This window comes from Dromaius novaehollandiae, chromosome 19, assembly GCF_036370855.1.
Source record: "Dromaius novaehollandiae isolate bDroNov1 chromosome 19, bDroNov1.hap1, whole genome shotgun sequence".
Lineage (NCBI taxonomy): Eukaryota > Metazoa > Chordata > Aves > Casuariiformes > Dromaiidae > Dromaius > Dromaius novaehollandiae.
Genome location: NC_088116.1, coordinates 8,737,229 through 8,754,803, shown reverse-complemented (window position 1 = coordinate 8,754,803; position 17,575 = coordinate 8,737,229). Strand labels below are relative to the sequence as shown.

The window sequence follows — 17,575 nt, the reverse complement described above, 5'->3', positions numbered from 1 at the left end:
GAGAAAAGAACAGAACTTGCACTCAATTGAGGGTTCTGTTTTCTTACATTTCAAAGATTTGAGTTTGCAAATGACATACAAAATAATGGTTAGTCTACTTTAGAGGGAGGGCAAGGGGAGACTGAGGCACAGAAGACGACGTGCCTATGTGCCCAGCATGTCGTTGGTGAAAAAGAGCATAGCACAGAGACCTGCAAACCAGAGCCTGCTGCTGCGCAGACCCTTCCCAGAAAGGGTCCCGAGGAAGAGAGAACAGAGCAGAGGAGGCTAAAGGAAAGGCGAGGGGAAGGGGCATTTCATTTAGAAAACCATACTGATTGCCTTCCAAGCTGTGAGCGCCTGTGCCTCGGAGACGCCTTGCTGTTCTGGCTGGGCAAGTCTCCCGGCCTCCCTCAGGACAGGTCTGCGCTGTTCCAGGTTTGTACTTTGCGGGACGTTTGTGCCTCTCTCAGAGCGCACAGGGGCTCGCGGCTGCCCGGGTCGGCCTGGTCGTGCTATTCCTTTTGGCTTGGCTAGGAGCTTGAAAGCTCCTGGAACAAATCGTGTATCGAGGTCTTTTCAAATGAGACAAACGGTTGTCTGTATTTTGCTTTGGTATGAGCAGAAGCACTGATCCAAAATCCAGCCCTTGAGCCCAGCAGAGCCTGGCTCAGTGCAGGAGACAGCTGAGAAGGAAAGATTCGTCCTGCCGTTTGCTACCAAATGATGCTGGAGCTGTTTGTGACTGCTGCAACAGCCTCCAGCTGCAGCCCCAGAGTCTCCCCCTGTTTATAAGGATCGAGAAAGACTGGAGGTTTGAGTTCTGCTTGCTACTTTATAGGAATATGGAAGAAGCCCTTAAAAAAGTGAGGGTTTTGTTTTAACACGCTTTTATCCAGCTCTATTCTTAGTGTGTTGCATTCAGAGCCTGCCTGGAAAGAAACCTTGACCTCCGGGAGTTTTTGGCCAGGCAGTTGCGGAAGGAGCCACTCCAGATCTCCTACAAATGCATACCCCTGTGCTGCGGAGACCAAATCAGGAGCCACTGAGCTCCAAGGCTGTTGAGCAGAGCTCTTTTTTGTGTCACAGTTTTGGAATCACCTTTCCTAAATAACTTTGAGGCAAATTGATGTAAAGTCAGGATGGGTGGATTTCTGGGGAGTAGCTCTGTCACCATAACAATGTTTGGCTGGAAAATTCTATATCCAGATCTTTATCCCTGGCTTACCTCCAGCAAGAATTAAATCCTGGTAGTTTGTAACCCTCCTTCCCCCTCCTACTGGATGTTCATTTGATGTTGTTGACCATGTGGTCTTTAAAAGCAAAAGGCTCTGCAACTGTTAATGCCTTCACTGCTGTTCGATGCTCATTTCCTGATTTCATCTCAGCCCTGATGGATTTTGACATGGTCAAATAAAACTCAAATTAATTGGATTACGCAGTGCACTTGGGTACCTTTCCTTCTGAACATGAAAATAGTCTCAGTTGTTTTGTTTCAGGGCTCTGAAGAAGGGAAGATGGATGGAGCTGGAAACAATAGTCAAAGAAATACCTGTTTGCATTCAGGCTTTAGGCAGGGAATTTGGTTCTCAGGGGATCTGGGCTAGATCTCACACTGTTCTGCTGCCAGGGCGGTGTTGCAGAGATACATTGTCATCCCTGGCAGTTAAAGAGATTTCACATTTTCCCTAGGAGCTGCTTTCAAACACCCAGCTTGAAAGTCTTCTCTGTTACTGCCAATGCTCCTAAAGTTGAAAAGGCTTCATAATGCATCTGCTAACATTTCTGGAGATTTCACGGTGTACCCTTTGGGTGGGACTGTGCCCCTGCAGAGTACACTAACACCCTTCTGATCTTCCTGGCATCACTTGATATTTGCATCAATATAGCAATGAGCCAGATGAAGTCTTTTACACCTGCAAAGGATGCCACTGAGTTTTAGTGTAATAAGTTAAAGGGATGGGTGGAAAAAAAGTAAAAGAATAAATTTGAGATCGTGGGCAGGGGAATATGGATGTTCTTCCTGCATGGTGGCCTCCAGCTGTGGAAAATCTGGCTACGTCAGAGGGTTTACCATTCCAATGACCAGGAGCCAACATCTTCATCCAGGTCAGTGGATGAACTATGCTGTTGGTCCTGTAGCACTGGTCAGGAGAGTGGAGGATTGTGAATCTTAGTAGCACCAGGGCATGGCAGTTCCCTGCCTTCCTTTGTGATCGTGGGTGAGTCATGGAGTTTTTGCACCTTGGTTTCTGCAACTGTAAAATAGTGTCTGGGGAGTCTCAAATGAAAGATGCTGCCACCCACAGACTACTAGTATGCTACAATATAGGTCTCTAGGGAATAGGGTTGTTGATTTTGGTTTTGGAATTGCAATGAATAAGAGGGTTGTTTTCTTTTTTTAAAAATAGATCTGTTTTTTCTGTTCAGTTACCATTTGAAGTGGCAAGCCTATGGCTACAAGGGTGAGGAAAGATATGGACAGCTACAGGCTGATGATTTTTATCCCTGACAGGAATGGACTGAGGAAGATGTGCAACAGCACAAAATTCTTCCAATTCCTGCTAATGGCTTTCCTCTCCCTGCTCCACTCCCATCTCCATCTGTTCCCCAGAGCACGCTGGACCTGCCCAAAATGGCCATTTGAAGACCTAAAATGATCCTGAAAGGCAGAAGAGAGTTTTCTGGGTATGTGCAGGGAGCAGAACACACCCTCTCCACTGGGCTCTCCTGCATCCTCGGATCTCAGGACATCTCCACCACCACTGATGGCAGCATGAGCTTGGGTTGGCGGGTGTGTGCTAGGCTGCTAGAATTGCTCAGCAGTTCATTGGTGGCAGATACAAGGGAGCTCCAGATGACTGTGTGACTTGTCAGGTAGCCAGAAGCCGAATGTGTCTTGGAGATGGCAAATTCCAGGTGAGTTATTTCTGTGCAAGGCAGAGCTGCTCTTAATGTGCTTTGGAGTTCAAAGGTAAGGTTATATGACTATGGAGGAACACCAATTTTGGATGGAAAGGACAGCTCTTCTAGGGTAAGCAGGAAATGCATCTGAAAGTGTCCACAACTCTGCAGGTCCAGGGGACGCAGCCCCTACCCTTGGAGAGCACAGGGCAATTGCTCTAACAGCTCAAATTTTGCATCATTAAGCACTACCTGCCCTTGGCCAGCAACAGGCGCCAGAGGATTTTGGAGTGAAATCCTGCCTGCTGGGACTGTGCAGTTGGACACTGATTGCTCTGCTCTTTAACGCAGATGGAGAACCTCAGCTGGCTTCCACCGTTATAGACACCATCATGGCTGGCTTGCCAGGACCACGGGGAGCCCCCGGCCCAGTTGGGCCACCAGGTAATAAACTCAATTGAGCTGCAAAGCTGTAATGATGGGACAACATACAAAAGAAGTTTCTGACGGGGAGCAGGAATGGTCTGGCAGGGTTCACTCCTGCGGGATGCCGGCAGGGGAAAGCAAGTGGCCTCACTGGAAGGGCAGTAGAATCGCGGGTCCGGGACTGGGGAAGGGTAGGGGAGAAGTAACCAGTTTTTGTATCTGTTGGTAATGGCAGATTTTACCTCAAAGATTCCTTGCCACTTTGGCAGGGAAGAAGGGTATCTATCTGACACATCTTGAGAAGAGAATGACCAAAGAGTGTCTTTAAGAATGGTCTGTCCAGTGGATTTCTTTGTGAGGGCAGAGTGATTCTTGCTGCTGGTGCAAACCCTGTCCCTTGACGGTAGCACTGAGCAGAATCTGGCCAGCTGTTCTTGGTGACATTTATGCAAACTTTGCAGGCTTTGGAGCTATTTTGAGCTACTCCAGATTTGCACCAGTGTAACTGAGATGAGAATCTGGGACGAGAATTCTGTGGCAAGTCTTCTGGTTTTCAGTGCTGACGAGTGGCTTAAATGATAATATTCCTGCAAACATCAGCACTTCCCTGTACGAAGCGCATTTAGCAGTGAACTCCCATCAGTTGCAGAAAAGGCTTTTCCTTTTATTATAAGGGCCTTTCATTTATCCTTCAATTCATTTATTCTTTGACTTACACATTTGCATGGCGCATTAATGATTGTGGCTGATTCAGCTGTACTTTATGTGCATAATGTCCACATTGTTTCATCTCAAGGGTTGCCACAACTAAAGCAGAGAGGAGTATTAATAAGTTTGGGCTAAGCAAATATCCGGTCTCCCATTTGCAGGTATAATTTAACAGCTACTGTTCAGATATAATTATTTCCTTCCAAGGGGCATGAAGCTGTTAAGTGACTGTATGAAGCAAGTGACCTGCTCAGGCAATGTTTACCTTATCCTAGAACCACCCTGCTCTGTGGTACAGCCTTAAAAAGAACTTCTTGCTACTGAGTGAGCATGAAGAGATCAAAAGAGTGCTTTGCCGCGGTCGGCTACGTCCAAACCCCGTCTCCTGAATGTTCATCATCAACTTTCCGGCGATGCTAGAGAGACAGACCCTAGCTGGCTGGGGGACTTTGCTTTCCACCTGTGGGACTCCTCCTGTTTTAGAAACTGCAACTACAGTATCTTGCTCTGCTGTAGCTATTTCATGGGGCTAGTTTAAGATTTCTGAAAAGCTGTCATTTTAAAGGAAATGGAAATGTAGAGTGTTGCTGACCTCCTTCCTGCCTATGTTCCCCCTCCTTTTTTTTTCCAGAGCTCTAAGGTCTTTCCTAGGGCATAGGGATATATTGTATCAGGATGTGGGTATCCAGGAATCCGTAGTGTGATGAAAGTGCTTATGCCGTAGTCCTGCGATCGATCAATGGCTCTTATCCATTGAGAGACTAAGCAGAACAATGAAAAGAAGTGCATATGGTTGGAATTAAGGGTTCTCCCTTCTAAATCTCCTTACAATTGCCTGAAATGATGATTCTCACCAGGGCCACCAGGTGCATCAGGACCCAAAGGGCCACCGGGACCTATCGGAGCCCCTGGATTGCAAGTAAGGCATTTTAGTGTTTTTGGGTGGGGTGGGGAAGAGTCAGGGGTTAGATGCGCAGCATCTTCTCATTACAGAAAGAGGGACAGTGCTGTATGTCTTAGAGCTGATGTTTTGTCCCCCGTGAAATTCTGTGATTTTAATACATGCTTTTCATCATGAATTGAGATGGGAAGTTGGAATAATTTGATGTTCCACATTCGTCCCTTAATCATAACAACACATTTTACTGTCACTGCATCAAAATGCTTCACTGTGGCCTGAGCTGATGCAAAACATTTTGTGTGAGTGGGCTCAGCAGTGGAGAGCCTCCCCCTCCGGGGCTATGTGGCCCTGCGCTATGTCAAGCCCCAATTTCACAGAGGCTTCCTGGCCAGTATGAATCTCCCATGGGATGCCACCAAAGACCCTGTATCATCGCAGGACAGATGGCCTTTGGGAGCAGTTGAAGGAATGAAGTGGTGCAATATTCAGGAAAGAAAACAAGCAAACCAAAACATAGCGACTTGGGTTATGCCAGCACAATCATAGAAAAATACTGTTATTTCCTGTGGAACATGCAAAAAGAACAACACTGCACCCATGTGAATTTGCTGTAGTTGAGCCTGATTTTCAGAAATAGCACTTTCTGATAAAAATATTGCAAATTCCCATGAGTCCTACTGATGAATTATCAATACAAAAATTGTATTGGGAATAGTCGTGGATTCTGATGAACTTGCTCAAAAACATTTTGGGTAGGAGAAGGGCAAGGTACTCATGTGGAAGGAAAAAACTGGTTAAATGGAAAAAAGTGAAGTCATGATGAATAGTGAACTGCCAAACTGCTCAAAATGGTGGTTAGCTGATACAAGAGGACTCCAGTTTGGGAAAGAATGTTACTTAATGTGGGGGTCAGCTGTTAACACCAAATATTTCAAAGGCATGTGAGCTGACTAAAGACATAAAAGTGACGGGAGAGAGAGAAGTTAAGTAATTTAGGTGAGGAATGTCACTTAGATCCTGATATGAAGAGATTTGAGGTTGCTAGAAATTAGAGAAATGAGATTTTACTGTGTATTTATTAATCACTTGGAAGAAGCAATGGACAGCAACTTAGTGAACTTTTGTTAGTGTAGCAGAGTCATTTCAATTAGTGAACGCTCTGGAGGACTGCAAGAAACTCCAGATAGATATGAACACAGTGGGAAATTTGGCAGCAAAATGACAGATGCAGTTAAACGTGATTAAACACAAGGTAATTCACATGGGCAAAATCGTAGGTTCTGTAGCAGTCTGGCTTTTTCGCATGCAGCACACATAGTAAATTTTTCATTTTTTCTGACATTTATTGAATTCAGTGTTCTTGAACATCCATGTGTAAACAGACACTGAAAGTCACTGTTGAGGCTGGCAAGCGCAAAGGGCACCTATGGACACTTGGGCTTTGCTCATGCTGCATGTTTGACCTCGAGCCAAGCCTCGTTTGTCCCCCAGCTTGTTCACCATCCATAGATAACCTCCAAAAGCTGGTGGAGCTTCTGAATCCCCTGTGTGGGAAGATGTGGCTAAGCAGCTGCTGATGGTGAGCATTGCTGCCTCCCAGCTCCTTTAGTCCCGTAAAACATTAATGCCCGGTCTTCTTGGACCACTTAACCAGATGCTGAGAGGCTTTGCCCCTCACAGGGATGCCTAGGAAGCCCATTTCTTTGGATCCTGAGAGGTGGTAGTTTCTGGGGACTGTTATTATGCAGTTTTGCTTAAATCACCCGTGGTTTGGAGTGGAGCGGTAGTCTCATTTGCTACAGTGTCCAAGGTGGTGTGCGAGTCACTTAAGGTGGTAAAAAGCATCTTGCGTATGGTTACAGGGAGCTGAGGAGCTGTCATGGGAAATATAAACAAACAATATTGTTCTCTTCCTGTCTGGCTTACAAGTGAGGCTTCACTGGGTGGGTAATTTAAGAGGTTGGATTGATTTCTGCAAAGCAGTTCAATTAGTAGAAGTCTGGAGAAAATGCCCTTCTTATCCATTGGTGACTGCTTTATAGATTTATTCAGCCCAGGGAGCAAAATTATTAGTAGAGATTGAGCTTAATTTGAAAATTGTTAGGGTGAGTAAATCGCTTCAAAATAATTTCCGCTGCACAGTCCAATTAATTTTCAGGTATGTATGCTTACTCATGCCACCCACCGAGGCTGTTATGAACAGGGGGAAAATAGTGGGGGGTTTTAGGCTAGCCATATTATCTGTTTATAAATTTTTTCAGGATAACTGAGAACAAGAACTGTCTTGTCATACTGACCCATTGCCAAATGTTACCTCAGTGACATACAGTGCATTAAAAGACCTGAAGAGAGTGATCTGCAGAGGCTGTAGGCCCCTGCATGGTTTCAGGAAATCTGCAAGAAGAACTTCCAGTGGCTTCTTGCACCAACAAATGAGCTGGATCCACTGCATGCTCCTTTATCCCCACCAAATTCTGTAATGTTTCTGTGTTTTAACATACTAGACTAAACATACTGTTTTCCCCTACATTCGTTGATGAGCACTAACCAGATACAGACAGGACTTATTAAAACACAACATACAAGGTGCATGTTTACAATTAAGTTGTAGAACCGCCCCCTTCACCACTGTGAGTAGGTCCACGTGTTATGTTTTACTCTCTTTTTACATTAAGTATGCAGGCAGGCTTGATGCCAAAAGAGAATCCAGCCCAGTCGCTTAATGGGTATATGAAGTTTTCAGGAACTGAGGATCACTGGGAAATGTATTCAGTACACCTACACAAAGGATGCACAGTGGAAATTAATTCCTTCTTTTCTGCATCTCTTCTAGGGCTTACCAGGCTCTCCAGGACAACCCGGCCCAAAAGGTTCCAAAGGAGACCGAGGAGAGAGGGTAAGATTTTACTGTACATAGAGAGATGCCCAGCAAGCTTCTGGATCAGAGCCTCAGAAACAGTATAGGACATAAGTCTTTCAAGTACAGAGGGACTGCAGCCCTGATCAATATTAAATGCATAGCGTTTCTAGCTTTTCTGCAAGAAGAAGGTGAGGAATCACTGTGCAGATAAAGGGTTGCATTGGTTGCACAGTCTGGCATTCCCTAAAGATAATCAGGTAGCAAATATGTAGCCTATGATGGCTGTGGAGACCAGCTTTCTTCAGCCAACCAAAGCTCTTTAGCACTGAGTACTTTGTGTGGTCTAATTGACTTCTTCCTTCTGTGGCAGTAGAACATAGCTCCTCAGACTTTTACTGAGCCAAAGCCATTCCTCGGGTCAAACAATGTTCTCATTACGTTCATAAAATGTACTATATCTCAATCCTTGATGGGCTACATCCAACGTTAATAACTCTTACTGGGGCTGTTTGAACGTAATTTCCAAACTGGTCAAGTTTAAGAAATACCAGAGAAAAATCTGACAAGGATATCTTTGTCAGATTCTCAGTCCAGCGTTCAAGTACCAGCCGTGGTTAAGAGTGGCATTTGGGCCTTCAGCTGATTCTACTAAGCTTATTCTCCAAAAACATGTCACAACACCAGGCCATGGTCTTTGAAATCTCTTCTGAGATACACTAAGAGCTCGAAATCTTTTGAGATCTTAGCATATGGGTGGGGACAGTCATTAGCAAGGGGGTGGACAGTCATTTGTGAACTGGATTGCAGAGCATAGAAACTGGCACTCATGGAGGGTGGACTGTTGCTAAGACCCTGGTATGGAGCAGATCCAAAGAATGAAAGAAAGATGAGGGGAAAAAATGTGTGTCTAAAATGACATGTGTCTGCAGCAGTGGCTGCATAGATAGAGCCTTGTTCCACAGATGTAGGAAACAAATTCCCTTTTCTTCCAAGTGCCACTTTCACTTGTACAGAGATGGAGGTGAGCATGGAAGTCACCACCTTCAAATGGGTGGCTGTGGATGACTTGCTTCCCCCATATGACAGCATCTCTTCTTCTCCTTCACTTCTGCTTACTCTTCCAATCTAAAAGACAGAAGGATGTCTCGGAGAGCTGTGAAAGCACGAGATAGCTGAGGTTGGAGCATGTATGCTTTTAAAAAGCTCACACAGGAGATGTATTTTATTTAAGTATCTCTGCAGAAGGCCGCATTGTTTTGGGTGCTTGGTCCCTATTCTTACACAAGAAGTCACTTGCAACCCCCTGAAAGAGAGACCCCATTTTAAGTAACTGTTAGGATTTTTTTAATAAGAATTTCCTCCTGCAAATCAGCCTCTTTGAGCATTTACTGGCTTTACTAATAGATTAGACTCTGAGGCAATTCTGGGACTAATATTTAAGGGTCTGATAAAAATTAAAACCTGAACTAGTGAAATTTCAGCCCAAATTACCCAGTACTGCTCATCACTATTAAACATTAATTTACAATTTTATTAAAAAAAAGAAAAGCATGGTATATGGCAAAGTGTCAAGTTTCCAGCCAGGAAACTGATAAGAGCTCTTCCTCAATGATTCATTTAGCATCATGATCTAATTTGTGGTTTACCATATTGCTAAGAGTATTATTACGTTTCTTTTGAAACAAATGCTTTGTTGCACTGTGCCCATTCAGTGGAATTTTTGACCAGACAAAGTGTAAATGAAACCTTTAGACTCTGGTTTCATTCTCTGCTTGTAGATATTCAGAATTGCTACTTGCCTAGGTTCAGGATAAATGGGATTTTTGAATATCAGCAAAAATAGATTGTATTTTCTGGTCCTTCCTCTGTTAGTTTGGAAAGTGAAGCTGATAGCATTTGCTGGCAGAATTTCTGTAGGATGTTTTGTGTGTTTTTGAGAACGACATCTTTTGTGAGTGTGGATTTGAATGCTGGTTTCGACAACTACATGCTGCAATTTTCGGTTTGGTGGGTACAAATTAGGGCTAGTGTTGCATAGAACAGAGGAACTGTGCAGCTGTTGCAACAAAAAACGCTGAGGAGGTTTTACAATATCTATTGAGGTATGAGAAAACATTATTATACCTTCTGCCTGGTTAATCTCATAGAAAACAGACATAGAGGAGACCTGAGGCAGTCCGAGTCCACCCCCCCAGATGGCACGCCTCTGCCTGTGCCTTTCACAGGCAACATCTGCTCATCTTATTCTTAAGCACTTCCAGGGAGGGATACTGCACACCGTCTCCAGGCAATCTGCAGAGGTGCAGCGAGGGAGGGACTGGGATAAAAGATATTTCTGACATCCGATCTAAATATCCTTTGATCCCCTTTAAGCTGATAACATCTTTTCCCATTCCCAGTGGACACAGAGAGCAACCTATTTATGTATTTAGAGTGTGTTGTTACGTCTCCTCGCTGTGACGTGCTGCTTGCCAGTGCTTTTTCACGGGCCTTATTCCCTCCAATGCAGAAGCCAGGTATTTCCCTCTGAAGACAGTAGAAGTACCTGATAAATTAGGCCTTATTTCCAATGCTCTTCATGTCAGCCCAGGGCTGTGCCTAGTGCCGACTAGCTCCTCACGCAGCATTGCACCAGTCTCTGCAGTCATGTTTTTGTAGATGCCCAGGGCTTGGTCTTTTTATACAAAGCAGCAGACTGGATGGACACAGTAACAAAGTAGCTCTCCCTTTCTTGGCAAATCCTGCAAAAAAGCTGCTGCCAGCTTTTTTGGAACAAAAGGGCAGGGTTTTTTTCTGGGTATGTCTAGGGAAGAAGGGCCAAGTTAAATATGTGACTATTTTGTCAACAGATTTCTAAAGATGCTTTTAAATTTTGCCTCCTTTCCCCTGGTTCCTGCTTTCTGTGAAATAATTCAGAAGTGTGCTCCAGGTTAGGCATTCTGCCCCGGCCCCCGGGTGCTCTGCGGTGGGGAATACAAGCTGAGGAGGAAAACAGGGAAAAACGATGCTCACTCTGATGGCATTTCATTCCACCTCAAACCAACATGTACCCTTTCAAAATGGTTCTGTTTGAAAACAAAAAAAAAAGGGCACCGAGAACAATGTGAAAATTAACACGACAGGAAAAACCAATCAACCAACCAAAACATTGTACATGTGTTTTGATCGGTAGCTCTTGGGTTTAACGCAGGGATGTGTGTGCGGAGCAGGAGGCAGATTAAATCAGTGCTCGGTGGGTGTCCGGAGCTCTGTCTGCTGTCTGGGGCAGCGGCAGCCTGGCCGTTTTACTGCAGAGAAGAAGAATGTTGTATCTTTGTAAGAAACAAATCTCCTGCCAAATTCCTTCCTGGTACGAAGTAACTGACTGCTTTAAAGTTCAAAAAAACTGCAAATCGCCTTACTGAGAGAGTACTGAGCTGAGTATTTCTATATCTAACCAAACTTCTCCAAAGTGTGACAGGATTTGGAGCTGATGCTTGACAGAAACCATGACCCCCTTTTGCTGTCTCTAAGTGATAATGTCAAGGGAAAGAAATGTCTTCATATTATCCCAAGTGTAAGGTTTTTCATTAAGCCATCTTAATTCCACTAGTAAAATTACATTATGTTCTTGTCAAATGGAAAAGTATCTCCTAATGACACTTACTTTATTTCCAACAGGGGCAAGCAGGTCTGACTGGAGAGAGGGGCATTAAGGGATTTCCTGTAAGTGATGCACTTGCGGGTGTGTGCAAGACTCAGATGGGTTTGGTGCCTGCCTGGCATGTCTGGCACCTTAAATACCACATGGCTGGAGTGTGGCTGGTTCAACCAGCTCTCTCAGATACAGTGCTTAAGTCAACTGTCTCCAGATCAGCGATTTGTTCAGGCAAAAAAAACCCCCTCGCCTTAATGTATTCCTCTGCAAATGAGACACAGTATTCCTTCATGTTTAGTGCAGTGCTGAAGTGCAAAGTGCACGAGACAGGGCCCTAGCAGGCTTTCACGGTTTCTTTTTAACTGTGCCCACCACAAGCTTGGGTGGTGCAAGGGTGGGAGCTGTCACCAAAGTGCCCTGCCAGCTGAAGCTCTTCCTACCAGAGCTAGAAGTCAGTATGGTAAATTTGACACAGAGGATGGACCAGACAAATTCCCACTGCTTTCCTCAGGTGTGGAGGGTGTTTGCTCTAAGCCGTGTTGGTAGGGTTTGCATAAGGTGACAGCATGGAGCAAACCCTGACTCCACAGTGCAGAACGAGATGGCATCTCTGCTCCAAGGGCCTGCAGACTTACCAGGCTGGTTTCTGCTAATAGCATTTTGTCAACAGGGCAGTCAGTGGCATAAAGTGCACTGGAGGAAAAGAATGGTGACAAAGTCCTATGAGCAGGCAGAGGTGGAGAGCAGTAATTAGGAAGGAGTTGTGTCAACAGAGAAGTGCTTCCCTAGCAGATATACTGTAGTCCAAGCTGTGTAGACAGAAGCCCCTCTCCTCCCCCCTCCGCAGTGAGAGTCCTGGCATTACCAGAGCCCAAAGATGGACATTATTAAGCAACCCAAAGTACAACAGCTGCTCTGAACACCTTCTTGCACCTTGGTCTGCAAAACTGGGCTGCTAATGTCTTAAGAATAGCTTGTCTCCAAATGATTTCTAGGCAACAGCTGAACAGATGATACACATAGGAGATGGCTGCACTGACACATATGGCTAGGATGGAAACAAAACGGTAGAGATGAATGTTGGGTGAAAGTGAGCAAGTTGGTTTTATTGGCTTGAAGCATCCGGGGGGGGGGGGGGTGGTCCTATATCCTCTAGAAGGTGTCTCTTCCTTAATTCCACCTCATCATTTCTTACAACTCCCACAACCTTTTCTTGCGTCCTTCCTCCCATCCCCGCCTTGCTTTCCAAACATCTCTGGGATGTCCAGCAAGTTTAAGGAGCCCAGGCATTTCCAGTTTACTTTATTCAGCAATTTATTAGGCCTTTCCCTTGCCTTATGTTTAGCTTGTGGTTTATTCTTTCCATGTCATCTGTTCTTTGGGAAATGCATGCACTTCCTGGCTAGGGAGAACAGGAGCGTCAGACCAACGTTCACAGAACATAGGGATCTTTGTTCAAGAAAAGCTTAATGAGCATCTTCAGAGGCAGAAAGTGATGCGACTAATTACTGAATGCAGAAAGGAGGATTTTATGTTCTAAATAAAAAATGAAAGCATGCATGTGTGGGAGAGGGGAGTGCTGCTTTTATTCCAGTGTTTTAACTTAGAGGTGCTCACTGAGAGCTTCATGAGATGTGTGCAGTTTTGGTTGAGGGTCCAGGCCATGGCAGCCAGCCCCTCTTTCATTACAATACAAATATCCTGCAGCTTTGGCCACCCCAGACCAAGTTCACCAGTGTTAGAAATGGTGGTGATGCCGCCAGGGAGCTGGCAGGAGCCTGAACAGAGCTCACTAGCTCACCTTGGCCCTTGGTCTGAAGTGCCAGACAGTCAGTTTGTTTTCTGCTGATGAAGCTCTTTTGCCTTTTTTAAATTTGTCTGGAGGGAGGGAGGGAATATGAGTGATCATGCACAGGATATCTGTTCCTTGTTCACACGAAAACAAATTTCTCTTTCTTGTTTTAGGGTGAACCAGGCAAGAAGGGTGAGGATGGTGATAAAGGCGCTGATGTAAGTATGTATTTCTACTGTTTTGCTTACCCTTTTGTCTCTTTACTCTCCTTAGGGCCATATTCTCCTTTCCAAGCTGGTTTGGGGAGGGAGGGGTCCTGTTCAAAGCTAGAAGGGCAGATGAAGAGATGGTGTGAAACTTTGGGTGTGAACCTATTACAGGCTAAAAATGTAGGTCTCTGAGGTCTGCTTGACCATATTGTCAGCTGCAGTCTGAACATCTCAGTGCTCAAGGGTTATTTCTCCAAACAAAAGTGCTACCAGGTAGGGAAATACTCCCCCATTTTACTGCTAAGGAACACATACACAGAAGAGATCAAATTGCCTGTGCAGAGAACTGGAGTTCTCAGACCTCTGCTCTCCCACACAAAAAAATCTTTCCAACATCAATCTGTCCCATGAGTCCCATATCTAGGGTAATGGGGACGACAGCCTGAGCGCATGTAAAAGCGTGTGCACAGACTTCGGACAGCATGTTGCAGAGCTGGGAGCTGAGGCACTGTGAGAGGCAGTGGCTCCCACCAAATTGCCAGGACCCACAGCCCGGTCCTAGACCCAGAGGCAAAATGCCGACCAGCAACACCTAGTCTCGAAGGCTGTCTGTGTTGAGTTTCTACCACTAGGTTGAACCTCCAAAATTCAGCAGAGGAAATTTCATCCCCCTGTAGTATAACCTAGTCCATACTTTCCTGGCTTTCCAAAGGTATATTCCAGCCTACATCCTATCTTGCTTACTTGCTTTACTGCCAGATATTTTGTATCCCATCAGCATGGGTTTGCATGTCACTGTTACAGATGATAGTTTTATAATGCAGCAACAAGATGGTGCTTGCCAAACCTCTCTTTTCCAGTATACCAACAAAGAGCAAGCCAAAGGTACCTCACTGGTGTTCAGAGCAAATGTCAGAGAGCAAAACCTGTTTTCTGAGTCATTCAGGAGTTGGTACCACAAGCTGTGTGGTATAAAGGTTTGACAGGAATATACAGATTAGGTTTGGCCTGCTGCAGAAATAGGAACAAAACTGAAAGGTTTGGCTTTGAATCAGGTGCTCTACAAATGTGGGATATAACTGGGGATTTCTTTTTTTTTAAGTAAACGTTTCTCCAGAATTCTAATTTAACCCTTGCAGTTTCCTCTTGCCTGTTACTTGTTTCTTTTTTTTAAATGTTCACACTGCATAGTTTGGCATTATGGAGGCAAAATTATGAACTTTAATGAACAAGAAGGCCTTCTGCAAACATATACTAATGTTTAGTTGGGTTTTTTTGTTGTTGTTGTTGTTGTTTTTCTCCTTGCAGGGAGAAGGTGTTCAACAGCTTCGAGAAGCTCTGAAGATTTTGGCTGAGAGGGTATTAATTCTTGAGCACATGATAGGAATTCATGGTAAGCACTGCTAAGGTTTCTTTTCTAGGCAACTGAGGGTCTATTCAGGAGTCTGCGTGATGGTTCAAACACATCCTCCTGGTCTCCTAAGCTGCCTGTTAAGGCTCAAAGCCAATCAACTAGCTATTTAACCAGGATTTTCAAAACTAGGTACTCAACATGACTTAAAGGATGCTCAGAATTGTCGAGGGCCTAGAGCTTCCCACACCTGCGGTAGTTACTCTGGCTTTACACCAGCAGGTGAAGTGACCCCCCCATGGTGATTTTTACTACAGTTCAGAGAGTGAGGTCATGAGCAGCAGCTAAAGCCGTGTTACACTCTGCTGCCCAGGTCATCTTCTAGCTTCTCAGAAAGCTGCATGTTCAGCTCTTTAAGCCAGATCATTTAATCCTGGTAACACCTTCTTCCAACTGACTTTAATACCACTGAGGAGCTTGCCTTGTATAGCAGCATATGTTATAGAGAAAACCCAAACAATGCCATATAATACCCTGAGAAGCAATGATCCATGGAGGTCTTGTGATGGCAACTCATGTAAAACCTGTTTTCAGTATCAGCTTTAAAGAAAGGCTCATGTGTTCCTTGTTCAAACCAAACCTAATTTTTCAGTTTTTCTTTGAGGCCACCGTCACTGGTACAGTGTGTGGCATCATCCCTTCACGAGAGTTTTCATGCCTTAACCAGAGAATGGGAAATTTAACCCCTGATTTAACTACAGTCATTCTGGGCTTATGTCTGCATTAATCCTAGTTTGCTACACGTTTTCCTAGAACTTTATAGTAAAAGGGCAGGAAGAGATGGTTTTATGCTTGTTTGCTTTAACATGGTAGAAGTGCCAGGAAGATGCTCACTAGATCACCTAGGCAGTGGTTCATGCGAAGCTGGCATGTTCTCTTGGTAAGACGTGAAGGGGAAGCCAGCTCATGAGTGCAGTGCAACGTATTTCACAGAAGTACTTGGCGTATTGGATATCCCAGGCCCTAAGGCCTGGCCCTCCATTATCTTTTACTTTGTACATCCACTTAGATGAGTATAAAGTAAAAAATCAGCTCTCCAGGAAGCTTTTATAAGCACCGGGGCTTAGACTAGGGGATCCGTGTGCTCCAGCCCACAGAACTGCCTACTTTACCTACTTTATACGTTGTCTGTTTAGCAGTACAGAAGAGTGAGGTGTGTAGTGCTGTTATTTTGAAACAGTCATTTTAGCAAACCACTTTCACTGACATAAATGTACTTTCTGTTATTGCTTGGGAAGGAGGTGAGTTATTTATACCCATGTATACATTTATACCAGTGTAACTGCATCAGCAAAAATGGGTGGTGTTTTAACTGTACAGTGTAGTTAAGGCCATGTCTAAACACCTATGTTGCATGACTTTATATAAATGCTTCCTTTTTTATCCTCTATGCTTCTGAACGTTTCCATTCTTTAACTTACAACGTATTTTAGGCCATACAAAAATGGTGTTTAGAAAAAAAACAAACTTGGAAAGTAAGTCATTTTTTCCTTGTGCGATTCTGTTCATCCCTGTATGAGTATATGGTTGGAAAAAAAAAAAAAAAAGGCAAACAGGATTTCCTTGAGCAAAGACAGCTCCTGCACTGAAAGGCACCACACAGGTTTAAATCAGCCAGCACCAACTATCTGGTCTCGTTCCCACCGTAGGTGTTAAGAGTTTTACCGCAGGTTCCTGGGTAGCCCAATTCATCCCTCCTTGAAAGACCCACGCAGAAATGCCAAGTGCATGCTCTCATTTTCCCAGGAAACTTTACAATCAATGTGGTTTCCAAAACCACAACCACCCAAGCAACAAGGCAAAACATACCAGCAAATAAACCTCCTCTCGGCAATGGGAGGGCAGTTGGAGATAGTCTGGAGCAGCAGACTGCAGAAAGCAGCCCAGCAGGACGCAGGAAAGCCCAAACGCTTTGGCAGCATTTCCTGCCAGCAAACACAGCACAAATCCTTCCTTAGCCAGCTGCTCACTTGAAATAGGAATGCTGCCTCACGTGACCTCACCGGACCGAGGCTGGATGTTTGGCTCGCGAGGTTGGACTCTTGTCAGGGAAACAAGCAAACGTCCATCTCTGAAGGCGAAAAGAAAAAGAAACCAGGGCATTAGAAATGATGAGGCAGCACTGGAGCTATCAGCGTGTGTTGCTGACTGCTGGGAAGAAAGAAGAGTGGCCGTATTCAGACGTGTATTTAGCAGGACACTGTAGAAAGAGGGAGGGCGTGTTAATATGAGGCAGGCTGGGAGAATGGACAACTAATGTATATGTTCCCAGCTTTATCACTAATTTGGCTGTAGCCTAGGGTGGGTCACTCAGTCCTTTCAGTGCCTCAAAACGTCCACCTCTCAAAGAGTGAAACAGTATTTAAACCCTCAGGAACATCACTTCTCAGTGACCATTTGGTGAAGCCTTATCCTCCAATAACAGGAGTCTGTGGCCAGTCTAAGTAGTAGTTACAGCCCAAACAGATCGATGTAAAATAAGGATAAGAGCAGTGCTTTATAAATAGAGTGACGAGTAGGCACAGGACCTGTTGTGCTGCACGCAGCAATATACCTACCCCAAAGAGTTTAGAGCCAAAGGAAAAGACCTAATACTGTAGCAGTGTGATGGCAGCAACCATGTAGCTCCCCAATTGTTTGGTGAATGGAAAGAAAACAGAAGGGAAGACACTTCCTTCCAGAAGAAGCATCATTCAGAAAGGCCCATTTACTCTTTCCTTAGCCGCCCCTTTTAAATAGCACTCTCCC

The 17,575-nt window shown here is 44.7% G+C and overlaps 1 protein-coding gene and 1 long non-coding RNA gene across 8 annotated transcripts in view; one reads left to right on the top strand and one right to left on the bottom strand.

Moving 5' to 3' along the window:
• Nucleotides 1-17,575, top strand: part of COL26A1 (collagen type XXVI alpha 1 chain) — a 185,261-nt gene that overhangs the window by 162,465 nt on the left and 5,221 nt on the right. For 5 of the 6 annotated variants that reach the window (XM_026107164.2, XM_026107165.2, XM_026107168.2 and 2 more), the window contains 6 exons: nt 3,235-3,327; nt 4,875-4,936; nt 7,752-7,814; nt 11,439-11,483; nt 13,381-13,425; nt 14,725-14,809. In XM_026107164.2, the coding sequence (XP_025962949.2) occupies nt 3,235-3,327; nt 4,875-4,936; nt 7,752-7,814; nt 11,439-11,483; nt 13,381-13,425; nt 14,725-14,809 (393 nt within the window). The remainder of the gene's footprint in view (nt 1-3,234; nt 3,328-4,874; nt 4,937-7,751; nt 7,815-11,438; nt 11,484-13,380; nt 13,426-14,724; nt 14,810-17,575) is intronic. The other variant, XM_026107167.2, reaches the window with a different exon arrangement.
• LOC135330332 (uncharacterized) lies at nt 5,967-17,118 on the bottom strand. Of its 2 annotated transcripts, XR_010392297.1 has the most exons (4): nt 16,637-17,118; nt 13,456-13,533; nt 8,784-8,903; nt 5,967-6,792 (listed from the first exon to the last, which is right to left on the bottom strand). It is a non-coding gene; the product is annotated as an uncharacterized LOC135330332 (long non-coding RNA). The 2 variants fall into 2 exon arrangements; XR_010392296.1 differs by having other exon boundaries at nt 5,967-8,903.